Raw genomic sequence first — 10,231 nt, 5'->3', positions numbered from 1 at the left:
GGTGTTGGGGGTGTTCGGGGTTGTTGGGGGTTGTTGGGGGTGTTGGGGGTGTTGGGGTTGTTGGGGGTGTTGGGGTTGTTGGGGTTGTTGGGGGTGTTGGGGGTTGTCGGGGTGTTGGGGGTTGTTGGGGGTGTTGGGGGTGTTGGGGGTTGTTGGGGTTGTTGGGGGTTGTTGGGGGTGTTGGGGGTTGTCAGGGTGTTGGGGGTGTTGGGGTGTTGGGGGTTGTCGGGGTGTTGGGACACTCACGACGGCCGCAGCACCGCACAGGCGGTCGCGTTGTTCAGGACGTCCCCCGTCACCGCGCGGGGGGGTGTTGGGGGTGTTGGGGGTTGTTGGGGTGTTGGGGGTGTTGGGGGTTGTTGGGGGTGTTGGGGGTTGTTGGGGGTTGTTGGGGGGTGTTGGGGGTTGTCGGGGTGTTGGGGACACTCACGACGGCCGCAGCACCGCACAGGCGGGTCGCGTTGTTCAGGACGTCCCCCGTCACCGCGCGGGGGGGTGTTGGGGGTTGTTGGGGGTTGTTGGGGGTGTTGGGGGGTGTTGGGGGGTGTTGGGGGTGTTGGGGGTTGTTGGGGGTGTTGGGGGTTGTTGGGGGGTGTTGGGGGGTGTTGGGGGGTGTTGGGGTTGTCGGGGTGTTGGGGGTGTTGGGGGTTGTTGGGGGTTGTTGGGGGTGTTGGGGGTGTTGGGGGTGTTGGGGGTTGTTGGGGGTGTTGGGGGGTGTTGGGGGTGTTGGGGGGTGTTGGGGGTGTTGGGGGTTGTTGGGGGTGTTGGGGGTTGTTGGGGGTGTTGGGGTTGTTGGGGGTGTTGGGGTTGTTGGGGGTTGTTGGGGGTGTTGGGGGTGTTGGGGGTGTTGGGGGTTGTTGGGGGTTGTTGGGGGGTGTTGGGGGTTGTTGGGGGTGTCGGGGGTTGTCGGGGTGTTGGGGACACTCACGACGGCCGCAGCACCGCACAGGCGGTCGCGTTGTTCAGCACGTCCCCCGTCACCGCGCGGGGGGTGTTGGGGGTGTTGGGGTGTTGGGGGGTGTTGGGGGTTGTTGGGGGTGTTGGGGGGTGTTGGGGGGTGTTGGGGGTGTTGGGGTTGTTGGGGGTTGTTGGGGGTGTTGGGGGTTGTTGGGGGGTGTTGGGGGTTGTTGGGGGGTGTTGGGGGTTGTTGGGGGTTGTTGGGGGTGTTGGGGGGTGTTGGGGGTTGTTGGGGGTGTTGGGGGTTGTTGGGGGGTGTTGGGGGTGTTGGGGGTGTTGGGGTTGTTGGGGGTTGTCGGGGTGTTGGGGGTGTTGGGGTTGTTGGGGGTTGTCGGGGGTTGTTGGGGGTTGTTGGGGGTGTTGGGGTTGTTGGGGGTGTTGGGGGTTGTTGGGGGTTGTTGGGGGGTGTTGGGGGTGTTGGGGGTTGTTGGGGTTGTTGGGGGTTGTTGGGGGTTGTTGGGGGTGTTGGGGGTTGTTGGGTTGTTGGGGTTGTTGGGGGGTGTTGGGGGTTGTTGGGGGTTGTTGGGGGTTGTTGGGGGTTGTCGGGGTGTTGGGGGTGTTGGGGGTGTTGGGGGTTGTCGGGGGTTGTTGGGGGGTGTTGGGGGTTGTTGGGGGTTGTTGGGGGTTGTCGGGGGTGTTGGGGGGTGTTGGGGGTTGTTGGGGGTTGTTGGGGGGTGTTGGGGGTTGTTGGGGGTGTTGGGGTTGTTGGGGTTGTTGGGGGGTGTTGGGGGTGTGTGGGGTGTTGGGGGTTGTTGGGGGGTGTTGGGGTGTTGGGGGTGTTGGGGGTTGTTGGGGTTGTTGGGGGTGTTGGGGGTTGTCGGGTGTTGTCGGGGGTTGTCGGGGTGTTGGGGACACTCACGACGGCCCGCAGCACCGCACAGGCGGTCGCGTTGTTCAGCACGTCCCCCGTCACCGCGCGGGGGGTGTTGGGGTTGTCGGGGGTGTCGGGGGTTGTCGGGGTGTTGGGGACACTCACGACGGCCGCAGCACCGCACAGGCGGTCGCGTTGTTCAGGACGTCCCCCGTCACCGCGCGGGGGGTGTTGGGGTTGTCGGGGGTGTCGGGGGTTGTTGGGGTGTTGGTGACACTCACGACGGCTGCAGCACCGCACAGGCGGTCGCGTTGTTCAGGACGTCCCCCGTCACCGCGCGGGGGGTGTTGGGGGTTGTTGGGGGTTGTTGGGGGGTGTTGGGGTTGTTGGGGGTGTTGGGGGTTGTTGGGGTTGTTGGGGGTTGTTGGGGTTGTTGGGGGTGTTGGGGGTTGTTGGGGGTTGTTGGGGGTTGTTGGGGGTGTTGGGGGTTGTTGGGGTTGTTGGGGGTGTTGGGGGTTGTTGGGGGTGTCGGGGGTTGTTGGGGTGTTGGTGACACTCACGACGGCCGCAAGCACCGCACAGGCGGTCGCGTTGTTCAGGACGTCCCCCGTCACCGCGCACCGGCGCCGCTCCGGCCGCGTCAGCAGCTGCTCCCGGCCCAATCCCGGCTCCAGCGGCCGGAACCGGACGGGAAGGAGATCCCGGAGCCGCAGGGGGCGGCCGCTCATGGGCAGCGCGGGACGGTGTCCTGCAAGGGGACAATGGGGACAATGGGGACAATGGGGGGGGATTAGGGACAATGGGGACAATGGGGACATCAGGGGGACAATAGGGACAATGGGACAATAGGGACAATGGGGACATCAAGGGGACATTGGGGACATTGGGGACGATGGGGACAATGGGGACATTGGGGACAATGGGGACAGCAGGGGGCAGCCGCTCATGGGGCAGCGCGGGACGGTGTCCTGGGACAGGGGACAATGGGGACAATGGGGACGATGGGGACAATGGGGACATTGGGGACATGGGGGACAATGGGGACAATGGGGACGATGGGACATGGGGGACAATGGGGACATGGGGGACATTGGGGACACTGGGGACATGGGGGACATGGGGGACAATGGGGACGATGGGGGACACTGGGGACATGGGGGACAATGGGGACAATGGGGACAATGGGGACGATGGGGACATTGGGGACGATGGGGACGATGGGGACGATGGGGACGATGGGGGACAATGGGGACATTGGGGACAATGGGGACAATGGGGACATGGGGGACAATGGGGACGATGGGGGACAATGGGGACAATAGGGACATGGGGGACAATGGGGACATTGGGGACATCAGGGAGACAATAGAGACAATGGGGACAATGGGAGACAGCCGTGGGGCCACTATGGGGCAGCCCTGGGGCCGCTATGGGGCGGTTGTTGGGCCGCTATGGCGCAGCCGTGGGCAGCCGTGGGGCAGCTATGGGGTAGCTATGGGCAGCCGTGGGGCCGCTATGGGGTCCCTATGGGGCCGCCGTGGGGCCACTATGGGGCAGCTGTGGGGCAGCCCTGGGCTGCTACGGGGCAGCCGTGGGGCCGCTATGGGGTGGTTGTTGGGCCGCTATGGGGCAGCTGTGGGGCCGCCATGGGGCAGCCATGGGGTAGCTATGGGGTGGTTGTTGGGCCGCTATGGGGCAGCTGTGGGGCTGCCATGGGGCAGCCATGGGGCCACTATGGGGTAGCTATGGGGCAGCCGTGGGGCCGCTATGGGGCGGGTGCTGGGCCGCTATGGGGCGCCTGTGGGGCCGCTGTGGGGTAGTTATGGGGCAGCCATGGGGTAGCTATGGGGCAGCCGTGGGGCCGCTATGGGCAGCCGTGAGGCCGCTATGGGGTAGCTATGGGGCAGCCATGGGGCTGCTATGGGGTAGCTATGGGGCCGCCATGGGGCAGCCATGAGGTCGCTATGGGGCAGTCGCGGGGCCGCTATGGGGCAGCCGTGAGGCCGCTATGGGGTAGCTATGGGGCAGCCATGGGGCTGCTATGGGGTAGCTATGGGGCCGCCATGGGGCAGCCATGAGGTCGCTATGGGGCAGTCGCGGGGTCGCTATAGGGTAGCTGTGGGGCAGCCATGGGGCAGCCGTGGGGCAGCCGTGGGGCCGCTATGGGGTAGCTATGGGGCAGCCATGGGGCCGCTATGGGGTAGCTATGGGGTAGCTATGGGTAGCTATGGGGCAGCCATGGGGTAGCTATGGGGCAGCCATGGGGGCCGCTATGGGGTAGCTATGGGGCAGCCGTGGGGCAGCCGTGGGGCCGCTATGGGGTCCCTATGGGGCAGCCATGGGGCCTCTATGGGGTAGCTATGGGGCAGCCATGAGGTCACTATAGGGCAGCCGTGGGGCAGCCGTGGGGCCGCTATGGGGCAGCCATGGGGCAGCTGTGGGGCCGCACTCACCGGCTTGGCCATGGGCGCAGGGGTGGCCTCAGGGGTCAGCGACGGGATCCAGAAGCTGGGGAGGGTCTGGGACTCCGCCCCCGAGGGCGCTGGGGGGCGGGGTCAGCCCCACGGCTGCCCCACAGCCCCCTCCTGCCCCATAGACCCCCACCCCATAGCGCTCCCCTCCTGCCCCACAGCGCCAGCCTCCTGCCCCATAACCCCCCAGCCTGCTCCATAGCCTCCTCTCTTGCCCCACAGACCCCTCCTGCCCCATAGACCCCCACCCCATAGTGCCCCCCTCCTGCCCCACAGGGCCTCCGCCCCATAGCGCCCCCGCCCCATAGCACCTCCCCGCCCCACGGTGCCCCCCTCCTGCCCCATAGCACTCCATAGCTCCCCATAGCTCCCCATAGCACCCCATAGCGCCCCCCTCCTGCCCCCTAGCGCTCCGTAGCTCCCCATAGCGCCCCATATCTCGCCATAGTGCCCCTCCTGCCCCACATCTCCCCACATCTCCCCATAGCGGCCCCCATTTCCCCATAGTGCCCCATATCTCCCCATATCTCCCCATAGCACCTCACATCTCCCCACATCTCCCCATAGTACCCCTGCCCCATAGCGCCCCATAGCGCCCCCCTCCTGCCCCACATCTCCCCATAGCGCCCCTCCTGCCCCATAGCGCCCCCCTCCTGCCCCACATCTCCCCCCGTCTCCCCCCATCTCCCCATAGCGTCCCATATCTCCCCATTGCGCCCCCCTCCTGCCCCATAGCGCCCCCCTCCTGCCCCACATCTCCCCATAGCGCCCCTCCTGCCCCATAGCGCCCCACATCTCCCCATAGCGCCCCCCATCTCCCCCCATCTCCCCATAGCGCCCCTGCCCCATAGCGCCCCCCTCCTGCCCCATAGCGCCCCCCCCCCTCCCCCCCCTCCCCCCCCCCTCCCCTCACCGCTGGTTCCGGGGGCCGCGGGCGCCGCCCCCCCCGGCGCCCCCTCCCCCTCCCGCTCCTTGGCCCGGCGCCGGGCGCCCTCCTGGCGCTGGTAGGCCTGGGGGGGGGGGGAGCGTGAGCGCCGCGACACCGGCCCCCCGGAAACCCCGACCGGGAACGCGGGGACCCCCCGGGAACTGGGACCCCCCCCAGGAACCGCGACCCGGGGAATGGGGACCCCCCGGAAACTGGGACCCCCCCGGAAACCGCGACCCAGGACATGGGGACTCCCCGGAAACCGCGACCGGGAACGCGGGGACCCCCCGGAAACTGGGACCCCCCCTGGGAACTGGGACCCGGGACATGGGGACCCCCCTGGAAACTGGGACCCCCCAGGAACCGCAACCAGGAACACAGGGACCCCCCGGAAACTGGGACCCCCCTGGGAACAGGGACCCCCTCGGAAACTGGGACCCCCTGGAAACCGCGACCCGGGGGACGGGGACCCCTGGAAACTGGGACCCCCCGGAAACACGACCTGGGACATGGGGACCCCCCGGGAACTGGGACCCCCCCGGAAACCGCGACCCAGAACATGGGAACCCCCTGGGAACAGGGACCCCCTGGAAACACCACCCGGAACATGGGGACCCCCCGGAAACCGGGACCCCCCCCCAGGAACCGCGACCCGGGGGACGGGGACCCCCCGGAAACTGGGACCCGGGGGACGGGGACCCCTGAAAACTGGGACCCCCCGGAAACCGCGACCCGGGGAATGGGGACCCCCCGGGAACTGGGACCCTCCCCCCCCAGAAACTGTGACCTGGGACACGGGGACCCCCCAGGAACAGGGACCCCCCCGGAAACCGTGACCCGGAACATGGGAACCCCCTGGAAACTGGGAACCCCCCATGGGAACAGGGACCCCCCCGGAAACACGACCCGGGAACATGGGGACCCCCCAGAAACTGGGACCCCCCGGAAACCGCGACCCGGAACACGGGGACCCCCCAGGAACCGGGATCCCCCCGGGAACTGGGACCCCCTGGAAACCATGACCCGGAACACGGGGATCCCCTGGAAACTGTGACCTCCCCCCCGGGAACTGGGACCCCCTGGAAACACGACCTGGAACATGGGGACCCCCTGGGAACGACAACCCAGGGAATGGGGTCCCCTGGAAACTGGAACCCCTGGGAACTGGGACCCAAAACATGGGGACCCCCTGGAAACTGGGACCCCCCCAGGAACCGCGTCCCGGAACATGGGGACCCCCCGGAAACCGAGACCCGGGCACAGGGACCCCCCGGAAACCACGATCTGGGACACGGGGACCCCCCCAAAACTGGGACCCCCCGGAAACTGCCACCCCGGAACTGGGGACCCCCAGGAACTGGGAGCCCCCTGGAACGACCTCCCTGGAAATGGGGACCCCCCGGAAACCGGGACCTGGGACATGGGGACCCCCCGGAAACCAGGACCCCCTGGGAACCACAACCCAGGGAATGGGGTCCCTTGGAAACTGGGACCCCCGGAAACCGGGACCCGAGACATGGGGACCCCCCGGAAACCGGGACCCCCCCGGACACGGGGATGGCCCCGGAAATGGGGACCCCCCCTCCCCGGGACATGGGGACCCCCCGGAAACCGGGACCTGGGACATGGGGACCCCCCTGGATAGAGGGACCCCTGGGACATGGGGGCCCCCCCGGAAACCAGGACCTGTGACTTGGGGACCCCCCGGAAACCACAACCCAGTGTCCCCTGGAAATGGGGACCCCCCGGAAACCGGGACCCGGGACATGGGGCCCCCCCTGGATAGAGGGACCCCCCTGGACACCGGGCCCTGCCCGGACTCCTGGGCCCTTCCCAGGTTCCTGGGTCCCCCCCCGGATTCCCGGTCCCTTCCCGGACTCCCGGGGCCGTCCCAGTCTCCCGCCCCCCCGGTATTCCCACATTCCGGTATTCCCGGCGTTCCGGAATCCCGGAATCCCGGCGTTCCGCCGTTCCCGCTCACCCGGTGCAGCCGGCCCAGGCGGCGCCGCTCGTGCAGCAGATACTCCAGGATGGCCTCGCGCTCGAACAGGAACCCGGCCGGCCTGGGGGACGGGGACCGCGTCCACAATGTCCCCAAGGTGTCCCCAATGTCCCCCCGGGTGTCCCCACGTGTCCCTGTGTCCCCAAGGTCCCCCCGTGTCCCCCCACATGGCCCCAATGTCCCCCCGGGTGTCTCCACGCGTCCCCAATGTCCCCCCACATGGCCCCAGTGTCCCCAATGTCCCCCCATGTCCCCAATGTCCTCCCGGGTGTCCCCACGTGTCACCGTGTCCCCCATGTCCCCCCGTGTCCCCCCACATGGTCCCAATGTCCCCACGTCCCCCCATGTCCCCACATGTCACCGTGTCCCCTGTGTTCCCCTGGGTGTCCCCATGTCCCCAATGTCCCCCCGGGTGTCCTCACATGTCACTGTGTCCCCAATGTCCCCCCATGTCCCTTCACAGCCCCCATGTCCCCCCTCATGGCCCCATGTCCCCCCATGTCCCCAATATCCCCTCATGCCCTCCCAAGTCCCCACATGTCCCCAACGTCCCCCCATGTCCCTCCGTGTCCCCCCAGGTGTCCCCATGTCCCTTCACGTCTCTGCATGTCCCCAGTGTCCCTCAACATGTCCCTGATATCCCTAATGTCCCCCCATGTCCCTCCATGTCCCTAATGTCCTCCCATGTCCCTCCATGTCCCCCCATGTTCCCCTGTCCTCCCATGTCCCTCCATGTGTCCCTGTCCCCCCATGTCCCTTCATGGCCCCAGTGTCCCCCCACATGGCCCCATGTCCCTCCATGTTCCTTCAATGTCCCCTCATGTCCCCAGTATCCCCCATGTCCTCCCATGTCCCCTTGTACCCATGTCCCTCCATGTTCCCCTGTCCCCAATATCCCCCACGTCCCCAATGTCCCCCCATGTCCCTCCATCTGTCCCCCCACACGTCCTCAATGCCCCCCATGTCCCCCTGTCCCTCCATGTGTCCCCGTCCCCCACATCCCCCCGTGTCCCCAATGTCCTCCCATATCCCCCCATGTCCCCCCATGTCCCTCCATGTCCCTAATGTCCTCCCATGTCCCCCTGTCCCCCTTATATCCCCCCATATCTCCCCCTGTCCCCCATGTCCCCCCACTTGTCCCCAACGTCCCTCCATGTGTCCCCCCTCACGGCTCCCTGTCCCTCCATGTTCCTTCAAGTCTTCCAATGTCCCCCCATGTCCCCGATGTCCCCAATATCCCCCATGTCCCTCCATGTCCCCCCACATGTCCCCATGTCCCTCCACGTTCCTCCATATCCTCAGAGTCCCCCAACATTTCCCAAATATCCCCCAACATGTCCCCAATGTCCCCCCATATCCCTCCATCTGTCCCCTAACATGTCCTCAATGTCCCCCATGCCCCCATGTCCCTCCATGCCCCCAATGTCCCCCCATGTCCCTAATGTCCTCCCATGTCCCCATATCCCCCCCCATATCCCCCCCATGTCCCTCCATGTCTCTAATGTCCCCCCATGTCCCGCCATGTCCCCTTGTCCCCATGTCCCCCTGTCCCCATATCCCCCCATGTCCCCCCATCCCTCATGTCCCCCCGTCCCCAATGTCCCCCCCATGTCCCCAATGTCCCCCTTATGTCCCCCCCCATCTCCCCCTGTCCCCCATGTCCTCCACTTGTCCCCCATGTCCCCCCATGTCCCCAATGTCCCCCATGTCCCCGGTGTCCCCGTGTCCCCCCCATGTCCCCCCCATGTCCCAGTGTCCCCTCCATGTCCCCCTTATGTCCCTCCATGTCCCCCCCATGTCCCCAATGTCCCCATGTCCCCCCATGTCCCCGTGTCCCCCCCATGTCCCCCATGTCCCCCCATGTCCCCAATGTCCCCCATGTCCCCCCCGTGTCCCCGGTGCCCCCCCCGCTCCCGCTCCCCGCTCACGTGACCACCGGGTCCCAGCAGGGCTGCAGCGAGAGGCAGCAACAGTCAAAATCCTTCACGGCGTCGCGGCCCAGCCGGACCCGCTGGGTGCCGTACCCGGAAGCGGCTTCCGGTGCGGGGCGGAGGGGGGACACGGTCACCCCCGGGCACCGCCGGAGCCCCCCGCCGGTGCCCCGGAAGTGCCCCCGCGCTCACCCGTGTCCTTCCGCTTCTCGTGGTACGTGTACACGGCGCCCGCCGTGCAGTTCTTGCCGTGCCGCGTCATGGCGGCGCCCGCGGGGGGGACCCGTTAGGGCGCTGCACCCGCCGCCGCCGCCGCCCCGGCCGCCGTCGCCGCTCGCAGCGGAAGTTGGGCCGCACTTCCGGTGTGCGCCGCGGGGCGGAGCCGCCGCGCGGAGGTTCCGCCCCCGCCCACTGCGGAAGTCGGGCCGCACTTCCGGCGCGCGCTGGGGGGCGGAGCCGCCGCGAGGAGGTTCCGCCCCCGGCGCCGCTCGCTGCGGAAGTTGCGCTCACTTCCGGTGTGCGCCGAGGGGGCGGAGCCGCCGGGCGGAAGCTCCGCCCCCGCCACCAAGAGGGGCCCGGCGAGGCCCCGCCCCCCGCGCCGAGGCCCCGCCCCCTGCGCCGAGGCCCCGCCCCAATCGCTTTGACCCCCGGTTCCTCCTAATTACCCCAATGACCCCCCGGTTACCCCCAATTAACTCCCGATTATTCCCAAATACCCCCGATTACTTCCCAGTTACCCCTAATTATCTCTCTGTTACTCCAAATTACTCCCAATTACCTTCCAGTTACCCCCAATTACTTCCCAGTTACTCCCAATTACCTCCCAGTTACCCCTAAGTTCTCCCAATTACTTCCCAGTTACCACTAATTAACTCTTAGTTACTCCGAGTTACCCCCAATTACTTTCCAGTTACTCCCAGTTACCCCTAATCAACTCCTAGTTACTCCAGGTTACCCCCAATTACTTTCCAGTTACTCCCAGTTACCCCAATTACATCCCAGTTACTCCTAAGCACCCCCAATTAGTTCCCAGTTACCCCTCGTCACCCCTAATTAACTCCCAGTTACTCCCAGTTACCCCAATTACCTCCCAGTTACCCCAATTGTATCCCAGTTACCCCTAAGTTCCCC

General features: G+C 67.1%; 1 protein-coding gene across 1 annotated transcript; it reads right to left on the bottom strand.

Moving 5' to 3' along the window:
• Window positions 1-2,328: 2,328 nt before the first annotated feature.
• LOC148590149 (nitric oxide synthase-interacting protein-like) lies at window positions 2,329-9,404 on the bottom strand (the record flags this gene model as incomplete). The annotated part of the gene is made up of 7 exons (XM_088539420.1): window positions 9,293-9,404; window positions 9,098-9,203; window positions 7,149-7,230; window positions 5,191-5,249; window positions 4,464-4,468; window positions 4,218-4,310; window positions 2,329-2,516 (listed from the first exon to the last, which is right to left on the bottom strand). Coding segments are annotated over exons 1-7 (603 nt in total), but the record flags the coding sequence as incomplete, so codon positions are not given.
• Window positions 9,405-10,231: the final 827 nt, after the last annotated feature.

This window comes from Tinamus guttatus, unplaced genomic scaffold (assembly GCF_059628265.1).
Source record: "Tinamus guttatus ecotype Peru unplaced genomic scaffold, ASM5962826v1 Tinamus_guttatus_pri_ptg001665l, whole genome shotgun sequence".
Taxonomy (NCBI): Eukaryota; Metazoa; Chordata; class Aves; order Tinamiformes; family Tinamidae; genus Tinamus; species Tinamus guttatus.
Note: the sequence above shows the minus strand (reverse complement) of the source record. Positions and strands in the feature narration are given on the sequence as shown.